The sequence below is a fragment of the Neofelis nebulosa genome, chromosome X (assembly GCF_028018385.1).
Source record: "Neofelis nebulosa isolate mNeoNeb1 chromosome X, mNeoNeb1.pri, whole genome shotgun sequence".
NCBI classification, from domain to species: Eukaryota; Metazoa; Chordata; class Mammalia; order Carnivora; family Felidae; genus Neofelis; species Neofelis nebulosa.
In genome coordinates this window covers 41,092,408-41,110,387 of record NC_080800.1, presented here as the reverse complement: position 1 = coordinate 41,110,387, position 17,980 = coordinate 41,092,408, and the positions used below count along the sequence as shown (strand labels likewise).

The 17,980-nt window shown below is 45.7% G+C and overlaps 1 protein-coding gene across 3 annotated transcripts in view; it reads left to right on the top strand.

Annotated features, from left to right (window-relative positions):
- SLC9A7 (solute carrier family 9 member A7) overlaps positions 1-15,221 on the top strand; it is a 133,998-nt gene extending 118,777 nt beyond the window's left edge. For 2 of the 3 annotated variants that reach the window (XM_058713961.1, XM_058713962.1), the window contains 3 exons: positions 374-456; positions 9,920-10,025; positions 13,660-15,221. In XM_058713961.1, coding sequence (XP_058569944.1) covers positions 374-456; positions 9,920-10,025; positions 13,660-13,911 — 441 coding nt within the window. In that variant the 3' untranslated portion in view covers positions 13,912-15,221. Of the gene's footprint in view, positions 1-373; positions 543-4,795; positions 8,242-9,919; positions 10,026-13,659 lie in introns of those variants that run through there. The other variant, XR_009257223.1, reaches the window with a different exon arrangement.
- Positions 15,222-17,980: the final 2,759 nt, after the last annotated feature.

Sequence of the window (17,980 nt, the reverse complement as noted above, 5' to 3'; positions counted from 1 at the left end):
GTCTCCTCGACAAGAGCTGCAGCGTTCCAGGTGATGGTAATGCATTGGGTTTGGTGAGAGGTTAGGATGGGCTAGATGGGCAATGGGCATGAAGGAGGGCACTTGTGATGAGTACTGGGCGTTATATGTAAGTGATGAATCACTAAATTCTACCTGAAACCAATACTCTACTATATGTTAACTAACTTGAATTTAAATTTTAAAAAAGGCATTACCTCCTAGTGTATCTAAAACTTTGGTGATATAGGATGTTTGACTCTGAGCTCAAAATCTCTAAAACTTACGGTTAAAAAAGAAGCCTCCGCCCCCCTCCCCACACCCCATTTCATTCCCTTTTCTCCAACTAAGCGTCTGTCCTCTTGTCTGTTCCTAGGATGGTCCGGATTCTGCCAGAGGGAACCGGACGAAGCAGGAGAGTGCGTGGCTCTTCAGGCTGTGGTACAGCTTTGACCACAAGTATCCTTTTCAGTGACCTCCCTGTACTCGTGAAACAGCGGTGATGAAATTCTCTTGTTGAGTCATCCGTGAACAACTTCTGACGAGTAAGGAAGGCTGTGTGCGTGCTATAAGGTGTAGTCATGCCTCTCTTGGGCCACAGGCAATGATCGTTCAACCATAGGTAGTCCCGGCAAACATCTCTCTGGCCAAGAGGAATCATTAGTACATCATTAGGGTAGCTACCCCACAGCCTGGTAGACTTGGGTGTGGCTCTTATGACCAAGGGAAATAAGCCTGTGTAGGTGAATCAGTTAAAATCACACGATGAAAGGCGCCACGGTCAGGAAGGAAAGCAGAACCTGAGCACTTTATCCGTGTGGGGAAGGTCACTTCTATGGGCCACCTGCATGGCCAACTCCACACTAGGAGATTCACTTGGGCCTCAGGTGGAACTTAAAAACCCGAAAGTTCATTCTCATAGTTTAACTTGACATCATGATCTAATGGGTAGGTGGTTCACATACAGTCTTGGAAAACATAAAAAAAATTCTTGAACTCTGTATGAATGGGACTGCAGAATATATATATCCTAGTGTCTGGTTTATTTCGCTTGACATCATTTGTGTGACTGACTCATCCATGTTGTCACGTGTAGCTCTAGTTCACCTGTTTTCATTGCCGTATCGTATTTCACTGTATGAGTATACCGCCATTTACTTACCATTGATAGTTGATGAACACGTAGATTGTTTCTAGTTTAGAGCTAGTATGAAAAATACAGCTACGGGGGCGCCTGGGTGGCTCATTCGGCTAAGCGTCTGACTCTTGATTCTGGCTCAGGTCATGAACTCATAGTTCATGAGATCGAGCCCCGCGTCAGGCTGACATGGAACCTGCTTGGGATTCTCTCCCTCTCCCTCTGCCCCTCCCCCCCATCTCAAAAAAGAATACTGTTTATGAGCATTTTTGTCCATGTCTTCTGGTGCACGTATACATATATTTTTTTGTTGGGAATATACCCAGGAGTGAAATGGCTGGGTAATAGGACATGCATTGGTTCAACTTTAAAAGATAGTGCCAAACAGTTTTACAAAATGGTAGTACCACGTTACACACTCACCTCTAGGGTATGAGAGTTCTAGTCGCTCCACATCCCCACTGACTGTTGGTGTTGTCAGTCTTGGTAATTTTAGCAATTCTATTGAGTTTATATTGGTATTTTATTATAGTTTTAATTTGCATTTATCTGATGACTAATAAGGTTGACCATCTTTCCATATATTTACTGGCCATTTGGTGTGTTCCTTTATGAAGCACCTGTTCAAGTCTCTTGCCCATTTTTCTTTTCGGTTGCCTACCTTTTCCTTACCATTTTGTAAGCATTCCTTAGGTATTCTGGATGTGAGTACTTTGCTAATTATATGTGATACAAAAATCTCTCCTTGTGACTTGCCTTTTCACTTCTAAATAGAATCTTTTGATAAACAAAAGGCCTTCATCCAATTTATTGATCTTTTCCGGTTAGTAGTTTTCGTGTCCTGTTGTGAAAATCTTTCTCTACCCCAAAGTCACGAAGCCAGTTTCCTCTCTTATCTTCTAGAAACTTTATTGTTTATCTTCTGCACATCTATTTTTTTTTTTTTACTGAGTGATGGACATGGGCAACAAAAAAGTGTAGAGATCATTTGAGATGCTCTTGAGGAGGATGTCATCCTTCAGAGCTGATGAACTTACATCTGGTCAGTGGCTAGGCAAGGGCATTAGCAGTTCCAGGTCACTGTAACCCAGTCAGGAGTAAAGGTGATTTGAAGCCGGGAATCAATTCCTGTGAGGACTAGTCTGTTTTCTGGTGGCCTTTTTTTCCCTAAGGTTCTAATGCAGAGCCTAAGGTGTTTCCATAGTCTTCCTCAGAAGGATAGGACTCCAGTTTTTGTCAGATTCACTCTATCTTTGTCAGTCTGTCAGATGCTCTACTCAGCTTCTCAGGTGCCTTTTGGGGAAATGTGGCTCCCCAAGTACCAGGCTCACCTCTTGGATTTCTTCCACCAGATTCTGGCCCTCTTCACTGCCATGGCATCTATCTGATGCCATTAAGCAGCCGATTTGGTTGTGTTTTATTTTATGTTTTTATCTTTTGCCTAGCTCTTGTAGCTGCTCTCAGTGGAAACAGTGGTACAAATTATGTTGTTTGCTATTAACTGAAATAGAACACCAGGGATTTTAAAAAGCCATATGTACTTTATCTACATCATGATTCAGAATGCATGTTACTCCCTGGGCTTGGAAAGGACGTGGGGAAAATTGGAGAGAGTTCACAGAAGAGTGACAAACTGCGAACGTGATAAGAAATTGATTCTTAGGGGCATTTAGTCCTGCACTTTCAACAATGGGTAGATTGTTCAGACATAAAATCAGTACGGAAACATTGGACTTGAACTACATTGTAGACTAAACGGACCTAACAGACATATGACTTATGGGATGCAGTGAAAGCAGTTGTAAGAGGGAAGCTTATAGTGATAAAAGCCTACATTAAGGAGAAAGAAAGATCTCAACTAAACAAACTAACTCCTCAAGGAACTAGAAAAAGAAGGAGAAAGTAAGCCAGAAGTTACCAGAAGGAAGGAAATAACAAAGGTCAGAGCAGAAATAGAGACTAGAAAATCAATAGAGAAGATCAATGAAAGTAAGAGTTATTTTACTGAAAAGATAAACAGAATTGACAAACCTTTTGTTAGACTAAGAGAAAAATAAATAAAAATAAATAAATAAAAATCAGAAATGGAAGAGGAAACATGACAACTGATAGCACATAAATACAAGGAGTCGTAAGAGACTCCTATGAACAATTATACACTAAAAATTGGATAACCTAGAAAAAAATGGATAAGTTTCTAGAAACCTACAGCTTAACCAAGACTGAATGAAGAAGAAATAGAAAATCTGAATAGCCCAGTAACATGCAGGAGATCGAATCAGTAATCAAACACCTCCCAACAAATAAAAGCTTCCAAGATCCAACCTCCTTTCATGATAAAAGAAAGAAGAACTTTCAACAAATTAGATATAGATGGAATGTATGTCACCATAATAAAGTTGGCTTCATTGGTGAATTCCACCAAACATTCAAAAAATTAATACCTTCTCAAACTCTTCCAAAAAATTGAAAAGTTGGGGACACTCCCAACTTCATTTTATGAGGCCAGCATTGCCCTGATATCAAAGCCCAAGGACACTACAAGAAAAGAAATTTACAGGCCAGTCTCCCTGATGAGCATAGATGTAAAAATCCCCAACAAAATACTAACAAACTAGGGCACCTGGGTAGCTTGGTGGGTTAAGTGTCAGATTCTTGATTTCCGCTCAGGTCATGATCTCACAGTTCAGGTATATTCTCTCCCTTTCTCTCTCTGTCTCTCTGTCTCTCTCTCTCTCCCCCCCTTCCCCTCTCTCTCTCCCTCCCTCTCCCATCCCCACTCACGCTCTCTCTCTCTCTCTCAAATAAATAAACATTAAAAAAACACTAACAAACTGAATTCAGTGGCACATTAAAAGGATCATACACCAAGTGAGATTTATCCCTGGGATGCAAGGGTGGTCCAACATAAGCAAATTGATAAATGTGATACATACACCACATTAACAAAATAAAAAATAAAATTATATGGTCTCAATAGATGCAGAAAAAGCATCTCTTGACAAAATCCAACAGCCTTTCATGATAAAAAATAAACTCTCAACAAAGTAGATACAGATGGAATGTATGTCAGCATAATAAAGTCCATTATATGACAAGCCCACAGCCAACATCATACTCAAGGGCAAAAAGCTGAAAACTTTTCCTCTAAGATCCAGAACAAGGCAAGGACACCCACTCTTGCCACTTCTATTCAATACAGTATTAGAAGTCCTAGCCAGAGCAATTAGGCAAGAAAAAGAAAGAAAAGGCCTCCAAATGAGAAGGGAAGAATTAAAATTATCTCTGCAGATCACATGATCTTATATATAGAAACCCCTAAAGACTCCACCAGAAAACTGTTTTAAAACTAATAAGTTGCATTTCTATACACTGACAATGAGCTATCCAAAAAAGATATTAAGAAAAGAGTCTCCTTATGATACCGTCAAAAACAGTAAACCACTTAGGAATAAATTTAACCAGGTAGGTGAATATCTATATAGTGAAAACTGAAAAACATTGATGAAAGAAATTGAAGAGGACACAAATACATGGAAAGATATCTGTGTTCATAGATTAGAAGAATTAATATTGTTAACATATCCATACTACACAAAGCAATCTATGGATTCAATGAAATCTCTATCAAAATTCTAATGGTGTTTTTGTTTTCCACAGAAAATAAGAAACAATCCTAAACTTTGTATGGAACCACAAAATACTGTGAATAGCTAACGCAATCTAGGGCAAAATGAACGGAGCTGAGGTGCCACACTTCGTGATTTCAAATTATATTACAAAGGCATTGTAATCAAAATGGTATTAGCATTAAAACAGATATACAGGGGCACCTGGGTGGCTCAGTCGGTTAAGCATCCAACTACGGCTCAGGTCATGATTTCCTGGTCTGTGAGTTTGAGCCCCATGCCGAGCTCTGTACTGACAACTCAGAGCCTGGAGCCTAGATTCTGTGTCTCCCTCTCTCTCTCTGCTCCTCCCCACTCGCACTCTTTCTCTCTCTCCAAAATAAATGAACGTTAAAAAATAAAAACAGATCTACAGACCAGTGGAACAGAAGAGGGAGCCCAGAAACATACCCTCACATATTGGATCGACTAATCTTCAACCAAGGCGCTGAGAATATGTAATAGGGAAGGGGCAGTCTCCTTGATAAATGGTGTCAGGAAAACTGGATATCCACATGCAATAGAATGAAACTGGAACTTATCTTGCACCACTCACAAAAAGGAACTCAAAATGTTTAAAGACTTAAGTGCAAGACCTGGAACCATAACACTCCTAGAACAAAAAAACACAGGGGAAAGCTCCTTGACATTGGTCTTGACAGTGCGTTTTTGGACTTTACTCCACAAGCGTAGGCAGCAGAAGCAAAAATAGACAAATGGGACTACATCAAACGAGAAGATTTCTGCACAGCATGGGAAACCATCCATAGTATGAGAAGACAACCTGTATAATGGAAGAAAATATTTGCAATCCATGTATCTGATAAGGGGTTAATATTCAAAATATATAAGGAGTTCCTATAACTCAACAGCCAAAATCCAAATACCCCAATTCAAAGAGGGGCAAAGGACCTGAATAGACATTTTTCCAAAGAAGACATACACTTGGCCAACAGATATGTGAAAAGTTGCTCAACATCACTCATCACCAGGGAAATGCATATCAAAACCACAATGAGATCTCTCCTCACATCTGTTAGGATGGCTGTTATCAAAATGGGAAAAAAATAACAAGCCAAGTTGGGAGGATGTGGAGAAAAGGAGACCCTTCTACACTGTCGATGGGATGTAAATTGGTGCACCCACGGTGGAAAAACAGTATGGAGGTTCCTCAAAAAATTAGAAATCCGCACTCCCATGTTCACAGCAACACTATTCACAGTAATGAAGATAATGGCAACAACTTGAGTGTTACTAACACTGTATCGTATGCTGGAAATTTTAACATTTTCTGAGAGGGTAGATCTTAAGCGTTTGCACCACACATAGCCAGAAAGATGGTAACATGTGAAGTGATGGATATGTTAATTAGCTTGATTGTAGCAATCATTTCACAATATACACATATCTAAACATCTTGTACACCTTTCATGTGTTCAGTGTTTGTCAGTCGTACTTCAGTGAAGCTGAGTGCGGAAGAAACTGACTCTTTGCAGGGCAACAGGAGTGATCTCTGAAGTCTCTGAATGTAAAGTTTAGTGACTGGGATTTCTACTTGTTTAGTTTGGAGGTGGGAGACCAAGAACGGAAAGCGTCTGAGGAATTATACCAGGAAGGTGCCCACGATTCATTCTATAGCTCCAGAGATGATTAAATGAGAAGACTTGGCTTTGGCTACAACAGAAGAGGATCCAGCTGGGCGGGAATGGTCCCCACAAGCCGGCAAGAGGAAGCGTGGTACCTCCTTCCCGGAACAAGCCTGAAAATGGAATCGATGGCCTTCCGATGTAAGAGGAGAGGCTCGGTGCGCACATACAGCTCTCCTGGGGCTCCTGGAAATCACAGAAGAGATATTCGTGACTGCTTGCAAGACCAAAGCTGTAGTTTTCTCTGCTCCGACTCCATCTGTCTTCGAGTCTTGACCAGTACTTTCTGTGCCAGCAGATCGGCTGATAGCTGTTAATTTTCTCCTCGGGCCATAGCTCTCTAAAGAAAGGAGAGCTACTGCCTGGGGAGGGATTGGTAGAGAAACAGATCTTGAGGCCACCGAAGATTTTTCTCCCTAGAGTAACCTCCCCACCATCCAACTTTGGAGTGGTAGACTTCCGCACCTGCTTGATGAACTGAGAAACTGAGTAAAGACATGGGAGGGGGGCACGCCAAAGTAATTAATTCCGTGTGTGTGTGTGTGTGTGTGTGTGTGTGTGTGTACTTCCATATGTATATTTTCTCACCAAGTAAACTCTATGCCCAATGCAGGGCTCAAACTCATGACCCTGAGATCAAGAGTTGCATGCCCTACCGACTGAGCCAGCCAGGCACCCTACCAGATATTTATTTTTTAATTTTTCTTTTTAAAATTTTTTTAATGTTTGTTTATTTATTTTTGAGAGAGAGAGAACGCAAGCTGGGAAGGGGCAGAGAGAGAATCCCAAGCAGGCTCCAAGCTGTCAGCGCAGAGCCCGAAGCAGGGCTTGAACCCACCAACCGTGAGATCGTGATCTGAGCCCAAATCAAGAGCCAGACACTTAACCAACTGAGCCACCCAGGCACCCCTATTTTTTTAATTGTTCTAATAAAAGCCTTGGAGTCGAGAGGCTTTTCCAGTCACGATGTAAGAACGGGTTATTAGGAAAAGCACTCAGCGCACCTGAGTGGCTCAGTAGGTTAAGTGTCTGACTTCTGCTCAGGTCATGATCTCGTGGTTCATGGGTTCGAGCCCCGCATTGGGCTCTGTGCTGACAGCTCAGAGCCCGGAGCCTGCTTCAGATTCTGTGTCTTCCTCTCTCCCTCTCTCTCTGCCCCTCCCACTCCCTCACTTGCTCGCTCACTCGCTCTCAAAAATAAACAAACATTAAAAAAATTAAAAAGAAAAAGAAGCACTCAGATGAGAAGAAGCTCTTAGAAATTAAAGTTTCTGAAATGAACCCCAAAATGTAATGGATAGTTTAATTACATGGTGGAGACCAAACTGTTGATCTGGAAGATGAAGTTGAGGAAGAGAATCTGTAAGAATTCAAGCACAAAGTCAGAGATGTGCAAGAAAGGGTTGCAAGACAGTGAGGTTACAGCCAGAAGGTCCACAGTCCTTGAACAGAATATGAAAGGAGAAGACAAGAGACCATGGAGGAAAAAAAGAAGCAAAGAAAGAATGAAAGAACATTCCAAAACTAAGGAGGAAAAGCGGGGCTCTTCAAGGCTTCCAAAGAGAAAAACTGGAATCCTCTAAAGAGAACGAACCAGGGGCACCTGAGCGGCTCAGTCAGTTAAGCATCCGACTTCGGTTCAGGTCATGATGTCACAGTTTGTGGGTCCAAGCCCCACATCGGGTTCCATGCTAACAGTTCAGAACCTGGAGCCTGCTTTGGCTTCTGTGTCTTCCTCTCTCGCTGCCCCTTTCCCACTCACACTTTGTCTGTCTGTCTTTCTCTCTTTCTCTCTCTCTCTCTCAAAAATAAGCATTAAAATTAATTAATTAAATAAAAATAAAGAGAAGAACCCAATGTGGCATCAGCAAACTTGAATGTTAGAATACCATCTAGCATTGCCAGAGTTCTAGGATGAAAAGAAAAAACTCTGAGCCTAGAAAAAAAAAGACAGGTGGCTTTCAGACACCCAGGAATTCACAAAAGTTTGGCACTGTGCAGACTCTAGTAGAAGGGGGGAAAAAACCACCAACAACATAAGGATCAAACACAATCAAAATCAGACCCAGCTAAGGAGACAACATTGAAGAAGAAACGATTTGTTATAACCCACAAGAAATGTACAAGATCAAAAGGAAATTCAAAGAAGAGCCTGTATTTAGCTCATGTTCTCTTCTCAGGAACAAAGTTTAAATGACATTGTATCACATTTCCTTTAATAGTGTTCTAACCACTCTGCTGGGTTACTAGCGAACAGTATTCGTTAAATAATATTACCAATGCTAGTTACTGGCTTTTAACATTTAGACTCAATCTGTAGACAAAGCACAGAAGCTTTACTTCTGACTTATAGAATAGAATGCAGGGGCGCCTGGGTGGCGCAGTCGGTTAAGCATCCGACTTCAGCCAGGTCACGATCTCGCGGTCCGTGAGTTCGAGCCCCGCGTCGGGCTCTGGGCTGACGGCTCGGAGCCTGGAGCCTGTTTCCGATTCTGTGTCTCCCTCTCTCTCTGCCCCTCCCCCGTTCATGCTCTGTCTCTCTCTGTCCCAAAAATAAATAAAAAACATTGAAAAAAAAATTAAAAAAAAAAAGAATAGAATGCAAATGTTACGTGTCTATAGTATAAAATTAAGTATAATAAAAATCAGGAAAAAATGGAAAAGCCAGAGTATAGGGGCGCCTGGGTGGCTCAGTCGGTTAAGCGTCCAACTTCGGCTCAGGTCATGATCTCACGGTTCGTGAGTTCAAGCTCCGCATCGGGCTCTGTGCTGACAGTTCAGAACCTGGAGCCTGCCGGGGATTCTGTGTCTTCCTCGCTCTCTGCCCCTCCCCTGCTCATGCTCTGTTTCTCTCGGTCTCAAAAATAAATAAACATAAAAAAAAATTTTTTTAAAGAAAAGCTGGAGTATAAATGAATTAAATGTACCGTCTTTCACAGGAGGGGGTTAAAAACCTCTGACTAAAGTTTATACATCAATAAATAGGAAGAAAAAATAAAGAAAGAAAGAATAAATAAACAGGAAGACACACATACACACACATGCAGTGGAATACTACTCAGCCATTAAAAAGAATGAAATCTTGCCATTTGTGACAACATGGATTGACCTTGAAGCTATCGTGCTAAGTGAAATAAATCAGACAAAGACAAATGCTCCACGATACATGATTTCACTTACATGTGGAGTCTAAAAACCAAAACAAAACAGAATAAAACCCAGATTCACAGATAACAGCGAACAGATTGGTGGTTGCCATTGGGGCCGAAGCAGGCTCCAGGTTCTGAGCTGTCAGCCCAGAGCCCGACACCGGGGCTTGAACTCACAGACCGTGGGATCATGACCCGAGCCGAAGTTGGACGCTTAACCGACTGAGCCACTCAGGCGCCCCTACTCTTTGGGATTTCTAAACATGTTTCGTTGGGTGTGTGTTCTCTTTGCAGGCATTTTCCTTAATCCTCTTTTCAAAGTTACTTGAAGCCCATCCTCACACACACCGGCCCCCCCTTAACCACCACGCTGCCCGCCTGGTGTGGCCTGCTCGCTCGGTGTCTGACCAGTCCCCAGGTATACGACGTAAGTACAACACGTCAGGGTTGTGTTCCTGATCACGGAGCCAGGGTAGTGTCTTCCTCAGGAAGAGGAAATGTGTTGCACGCAAGCCTCCAAACCCACAAGTTTTGCTTTTCTAAATAAGATGATTAGAAATGGCCAAGTTAACGTATGTTTATGTATTTTGCACAGTAACGGAGAAACCTTGTACCTGTACCTGTACCAGGTACCTTGTACCTGCGGGGCCCTGCGGTGTCTGCAGCCAGGGTGTAGGAATTCTGGATTTGGAAACAGAACAGCTACATTCAAATCCAAGCCCTGAGGCCATTTAAGTGTTCTTAGCAGCCTTAGTTTTCTTGTCTGTAAAGTGGGCCTCGTCGTCTGGGCTTGGCTGTGAGATTAAAGGCTAAGGTATGGAAACATATGGTGAACCACAAAGTGTTTAGCAAACGTGAAGATTCCTTTCGCAAATGATTTCTTTATGTTGATATGGTTAGGTCCTTTCCGTTTTCAGATTCAGACTCAGCACAGTACGAAAAGAATATCCACACCGGTGGACATCGGAGCTCTGGGGCTGACCCGTGATCTCTTCACGGGGGTTGCTGGGCAGAGGGGTTGTGGAGAAAGCAAGAACCTACCTCCATAGAAGGACTGGAGGAGAGGGGAAAGGCCCTTCTTCCTCTCTCTCTCCTCCACCCTCCTACATAACCATTATACCCCGGGAGAAAAGAACTCCTTATATTTATGTAGAGCTTTCCAGCTCACAAATGGCTCTCTCGGCCATACCGTAAATAGGCAGATACTACCATCTTACAGAGGAAGAAACTGCCAAGGTCCCAGGATTGCTAATTGACAGAGCTGTGACCCTAATGCAGGTTTCAGAGTATTAGTAAATAACCTGCAATTTACTTGATTAGTGTTGAGAAAGCAGAATGCAAAGCCCAGGTCTGAGCGAGAAGGGTCCTGATCAGGTAACGGGGGAGGGCAGTGGGCTTGGAAACCGTTGCATTCAGATGGTACGGAGGGGAAAATAGACACTGTAGCTGGGCAATAAGCAAGAATCCCTCCATACTGCCACTGCTGCTTTGGGCTGGGGGTCCCTACCAGGGTCTCCGTCTGCTCCAGACACCGTGAGGGTTGCTATTGTTGAGAGAGGAGGAGCAAAGGGTCTTTGAAAAATTAATTGAGGAAGCCACAGGTGAGAGAGTGGAGGGGCTCCCTGCAGGCTTTTGAGCCTGGTGAGGGTCTTGGGCTGGGCAGTTCTTGTGGCTGTTTGACGCACTGTTGACCTCACCCATCACCTAGAGGGCGTTTGGACTTCCAGTTTATTTGGGAGATCTTGAAGATGTTCATTATTCACTGTTTGCATGCACCTAGGAAACCGTGTTCTTCCATTCAGGAAAGTGTGACTTCTGGTTATTTCAAAAGCCCACGTTCCTGCAACACGCGCGTTTGCAAGGTTATTCCACGGCATTTTCCTAGCAGCCTTCAGTGGACAGCCCGTTACATAATTATTACAAGCCTCCAGCTTAACAAAACTTTTGTTGATCTTGTCATCTAGAATTGGAGGCTCTGACTTGGAAATCCCTCTCCACTGGGTTTTACTAGGTCCTTGTTTCGGAATGACCTTTCCTTGGGTACTCTTTGTCCGGGCTTGTGAGTTTCGTAATGGAATGGGTCAACATCCAGTCCCGTTTCCTCCTGCCGGTGAATTTCAGCCCTGCTTTCCCCTGCCAGGGGTCAGCGAGGGTCACCCAAGGGCTGGCGTCTGGGGGCCTCCTCTGCGCTGCTGTAGAGGGCGTGGCCCCATTTGCAGACACCGCCTGCGAACGGAGACACGGAGCGCGCTAAACCAGGGAACGTGATCTCATTTGTTGTTAAGAAAACTATCACAGGACAGATCGAATTTCAGGCCTTTCTCAACACTGGTGGAGAGCGGGAATCTCGGGAGTTTGGAGTGAGTTTTGGAATGAACGCTCTGCCTGAGTGCAGGATTGTTATTTAGTTGCACGTGTGCGCCCTGCGTCATTCCGTGAGGGTCTGAGGCAGCAAGCGAGAGGAGGCGTGGGCTTGCCTATCCAAAAAAGCCGGGGAGCATTGGCTAAGTGGAGTCATGTTGTGGAGCGCGGAGCAGCCGTCATCACTGAGAAGCAATGCAGAAAACAAGCTCGAGCTTGTTACCAGCGAGTCCACCCAGACAGGCTGGGACAGGACAAGGAGCTAGGCAGACCCACAAGCCCTTCCTAGGCAGGGGCATTGAATAGGTACTCCTCTGGCACCTCCTGTGACTTAAGCATCTCGAGGAAGCGAGGAAGCGTGCTGAGAGGACACGGTCTCGTGCTGTGCCGGTTTCTCACCTAGATGGGAATTCAGGCATGGTTGGGGAGAATCTGCCCTTGGCCTTGGGCAGCAGCGTGACTGGTGCAGACAGGGGAGGAGGGAGCAGGAGGCTGTCAGGGAGGCAGGTTCCCGCGTCCTGCCCCGAGGACACCCTGCCACGTAGAGGATGCAGGTGCCTTTTGAAGAACAGATGGCAGATAGGAGAGCAAGAGCGATGTGCCGGCGCATTTTAAAACCGTGTTTGCCATTCAAGAGAGGCGCTCGCAGCGTTTGACCCTGTGTGCAGTGGGGACGGCAGGGGAGCGAACCGCCCCTTGTTTTGCTGGTTAAACCCATTAGAGGGTGAAAGGTTTGTGTCTGACCCCGGGCTGCTGCCTGAGCTCTCCCCCACGGTCTGGTCATTTGCGGAGGCTGCCACTCGGCTAGAACGAACGCCTGCCTTGCTCCGCCTTGCCTGGTTTTTTTTTTTTTACTCTCACTGTGGCTTTTGTCCATCCTCCTCCCGATGGGGTGATTTTTTCACATCCTTTACCTGGGTCCGACCAGCATAAATCCTAACTCTGCTTCCCACCAGCTGGGCAAACCTCGGGCACATTTCCGAGGTTGTCTTAGCCCAGGCTTTCTTCTCTGTGACAGGAGTGTTCCCGCCCTTCACAGGCAGGGAGGGCTAAGGATCAAATGAGCCCTTCCCTGACCTTCCCGGCAGGCACAAAACAGATTGTTTGAGAAAACAGACCCTCCTTCTGGATGCCCCGCGCCGCATCTGTGCCGCAGGGCTTCCCATCAGGGGGGTTTTCTGTGCAGACAGGATATTTCCCATCAGGGGGGTTTTCTGTGGGGACAGGAAGGATATCGTAATTATGCTTTGACTCCTTCCCTCAATCACTCACTGGGACAAAGAGCGGCTCAGATGTAAATCAGGTGGGTTCAGGGTGGTTTATGGGGCCTCCTGCCCAGGGAAGAGGGGCCCTGAAACCTATCTGTAAGTTCACCCAGTGACCTTGCCCTGCCTTCCCTTGTGGGCTGGGAACCTGAAAGCCCCAGTTGGCCTCCCTTTCTCCCCTTGTGTCACTAACCTCAGCTGTCAGGCATTTGAAATCAGAACTGCTTCCTGGGGTTCAAAGGCTTGGTTTCCGGCAGCAGCACCTTGCCTTGAATAGCACGCTACAGTTTGCAACCTTCATGCACACCAGAGGCTCCGGGCAGGCAAGTTTCACGGGCCCGGGTTTTCAGACGAGGAGCTGAGGTCGGGGGTTGGCCCCAGCCCTCGGAAGATGCCGGTCTCCCATTTGTTGTTGTCGTTCGTTGCACTTTTCAGAACCAGGAGCCACTGAGAGAGGAAGACTCCGACTTCATCCTGACCGAGGGCGACCTCACCTTGACCTACGGGGACAGCACAGTGACTGCAAACGGCTCCTCAGGCTCCCACACGGCCTCCACGAGCCTCGAGGGCAGTCGGAGAACCAAGAGCAGCTCCGAGGAGGTGCTGGACCGAGCCCTGGGGATGGGAGACCAGCCGGTTTCGAGCCGGGGCACGCGCCTAGTGTTCCCCCTGGAGGACAACGCGTGACTCCCCCCTCCCCCCACCCCAGAGCCTGCAGCGATGAGGGGCGGCCCACCTGCAGGGTGAGGACGGCTGCAAGCCCCAGGGTTGTTTGAGGCGGGGCACTGACTGAGTGGAACTAACGCTTCTGTTTTATTGGGGTCTGAAGCTATCTTAATAACCTTTACAATTTAACCCAAGATGGTGGGGCTAAAATGTCTCTAAATCAAGACAGATGCAGACCTATTCCCACTTTTTCACATAGTAGTGTGCTGTTCAGAGTTAAACAAACAAACAAACAAACAAATAGCATGCTTTAATGGTCTAACTCATTCACCTGCAGTATCTGAACAAGGTGTGGGGCGGGTGTGGGGGGGTTGGAGTCCCCCCAGGAGAGGCTTCAGATCCGTACACAGCAGTGCAAGCCTGGCTGGCTGCAGGAATAGCAAGGTGGAGGAGAGCAGGCTGGAAGAATGATCGAGAAGGAAGGCAGCTGAGACCGGACCTCCAAGGATGACAGGAAGCAGGTGGTAAATGGGACGGAACTCACGAAGAAGCAGTCGCCGCAGGCGCTTCTGGCACCGAGGGCTGCGGGACTGCGACCTCACGTCAGGCTTCTGGACTCTTTTTGCAACCCGGGTTTCCTCTAGACTGAAGAATGGAAATCTATCTGTGAACATTTCGACATGGGGAAAGAATTAGAATTCCTTCTCTGGAAGCCTCCATCCAGAAGAAGCTACCAAAAGCAAAACCAAAGGGAAAAATCGTGTTACACTGGTGGGTTTTTCACATTAATCTGGGAACAGCAGAAACTGGTTAGAAACTGATGACGAAAAATCAGTCAATTCTTCAGGGCCACCGTACAAGCTGACTACCTGGCAAATGATTCCGAGGGCCGAGATACCTACTGTGGGTTTAGGAACAACACCGAAATTGGTTGGGATGCTTTTATCTGGGGACGAGAAAGCAAAAAGAAGCCTAGGAGGCAGTAGGCTAGTATTGGGGGGCGGGGGTGGGAATCACACTGCGAACAAAGTTAACTGCAAAAACGAAATACAGGATACTGTTCTAAAGACCCGAGTAGAATTCCAAACCTTGAGCCAACAAATGCATGAGATTTCAGCGGCCACGTGAGAAATTAGAGGCAAGTCCCTAGAAAATTAAGCATTATTCAGTCTGGTGGAACGTTCTGTGTACTGTAAGGTTAAGTCTCCGGATGTCTTGACACTTGAGTGCCATGTAAAGAAGGATCGTCCTCTTGGTATCCGGGGAGGCTTGCACCAGCTGAATGGGTGAGCGTGGTTTGAAATTTAGGTTATTTGAAAACCCGATTTCTTCCAAAAAAAAAATGCTTTCATAAAATGTGGGCATTTTTCTTATTGTGGCAGACAGCATAGTTTGTGATAGTTTGTGTAAACCAGGCAAAAACTATTACTAGGTTGAGCCATATGAAATTGCTGATATTGAACCATTAAAAAGAAAAAAACAAATGGCAGTTTCATATGGTTCGATATAATATAATTAGATGCTTTTTATTCCCCCCCTCCCTTTCCTTTCTGTCTTCCCTAAAGTCCATTTTGACTTTATCAGGGGCACCCGTGGGATTTGTAAGCTTGAAAAACAAGCTAAACCACATATCTAACCCCATGAGGCTCAGAATTACCTAGGCTAGTGAAGGACTTAAGAAGACCTACGAGCCACAGCCAGAGAAACCGCTTTTTTAGAGAGCCCCTGGATGGGAGGTCGTTGTGTCGTGGGTGTTGTGTCAGAGTGCAGAGAGCAGCTTGCCAGGCTGGAGATGTGCATATGTGCCCGTGCCCAGAACCAGCACAAGTTTTATTCGGTGGAGTTCTCTCAGTAATGACCAGTCAAGCCTATAAAGGTGAGGCTTGTGTGTATGTTGGGTATTTGCAGAGATGGATGGGCTGGCCGGCTCTTTGGTTGGGTCTTTATAAAGCCTTGTTTATCTCTTATGTTGCTTACTTGTTTAATTTTGGAGGAAAGAAACTACCAGAAAAACCCTGATATGGTTCATGAAAATAGCCACCCTGGCTGTTTAGGGACCCCCCCCCCCCCGTCTTAATTAACGTCAAGGCTATGTTGTCATTAATGGTTTTCCAGGAAGCTTTCAGCAACTTAATAAGAAATCAAGGAGGAAAAATAACCAGAGTTCTCCATCCGAGGCCTACGTCGATCCACAGATTGTTGTTTTCCCCAAAAGGGTCTTGTAGTCTTGACTGCAAACCTTTTATTTGGACCTACTTAAATATAAGCAAGTGGAGATTTGCCAAGACCAAAATTTTGCTAGGGTTGTAGTTACTTGGTTGGATTTTTTTATTCAGTGGATAGGAGTAAGTCACTGACCTATGGTTCTAATTTTTGTTTGCAAGATGTGGGGAATAATCCTGACCTTACTAGAGGTCCTGGGAAATGAGTCCATTCATTGAAACGCTTCCGTGTTTCTGGAAGTACTACGCCTATGCTGAGTGGGGGAAAGTGCGTGCCACGAAGCCCAGAAACCATCTAACGCAAGGCCAACTATCTGCAGCCAGCCTGGCCTAAATCAGGTTGAAATGGCTGAGTGCATCCAATTTCACATCTTTTTAACACGTTTAACATCTTATAAACATATTTGTTCCAGGTTGGGGGTGGGGGGTTGACAGTTCAGCAGAGCTGGATAATTCTAGCACACAAGTTCTCAACCATGGCTGCCCATTAGGATTACCTGGCTAGTTTTTTTGTTTGTTTGTTTGTTTTTTAAATACCAGTGCAAGGGCCCTATTCTCAGAGATTCATATTCGGGAGGCTTGGAGTGGGGCCTGGCTTCCGTGCTTTGTTTAGGATCTTCAGGGATTCTAATGCACAACCAGAGTTGCGAGCCTTGTAGCCTAGACCTTGCAGTGGACCCTATTTGGAACCTTAAAGGATGGCCTAGCAAATTAAGTTTCCTTTAGTTGCAAGTCACGTGGACCACCCTGAGGGTTGACCAGTAACCCAGCCTTGATGGCCGTCAAAGAGTTTCGTGTAGGGGCGCCTGGGTGGCGCAGTCGGTTAAGCGTCCGACTTCAGCCAGGTCACGATCTCGCGGTCCGTGAGTTCGAGCCCCGCGTCAGGCTCTGGGCTGATGGCTTGGAGCCTGGAGCCTGTTTCCGATTCTGTGTCTCCCTCTCTCTCTGCCCCTTCCCCGTTCATGCTCTGTCTCTCTCTGTCCCAAAAATAAATAAAAAACGTTGAAAAAAAAAAAATTAAAAAAAAAAAAAAGAGTTTCGTGTAGACACTCTTGGCAGAACTCCAGAACTTTCTCCCTAAAGTACAACTGATAGCGTCACATTTGAAAACCTTAGTGCGTGAAAGGGAGAGAAGGGTGATGTGAGGGGATGTATTCGGGCGGGGGGGGGGGCAGGATGCAACACCTGTCCTCTTTGCGCCCGCTTGTGGAAAGAAAAGGGGTTCGGTCTTAACCTAGCAGCCAACTGTCAAGTGGAAGGTTTTGGAGAAGCTGGCTGTTCCACTCAACGTGTGACTAAACGGGGTCCCCTTTGCGGCCAAGTCAGCTTTCTTTCTGGCCACACTCAGCTTGCCCCGCCCCCCCCCCCCACTTGCCTGCATCCATGCTGGAGACCTCAGGGTAGAGGTTGGGCCTGCGGTTAGTGGAAGCTTGTGACCCCTTCGCGCTCACGCTCACGAGGCACCGGCGTTGCCAGAGGGGAGGCATGAAGCCCGGCTGTCCCTTTTAATACTCTTTTCGAGCACTACAAGGCAACCTGAACTTTGTCTCCTCTGGAGGGCAATTTGGACTTTAAACGAGGCTGCGTTTCCTCCTAGGAAGCCAATCTAGGAAGAGCGCGTACGTGACTACACAGTCTCTGCCCATCCAGGGTACTCCCTGGGGCGGCCAAACAGCACTGACACCTTGCAGCCGAAAACCACACTGCGACATCAAATGTCTCATCAAGCAGACTGCAAGGAGCTTTCAGGCTGTGTTCTCCGGCCCCGAAAATGCCCTCTGTGGTTTGGTTGACAAATGAAGTCTCTCTGGAAAACGTGAAAAGCGTTAGCTGAGCTGTCCATGCATATTTCAGTCTAGGGCGATCTC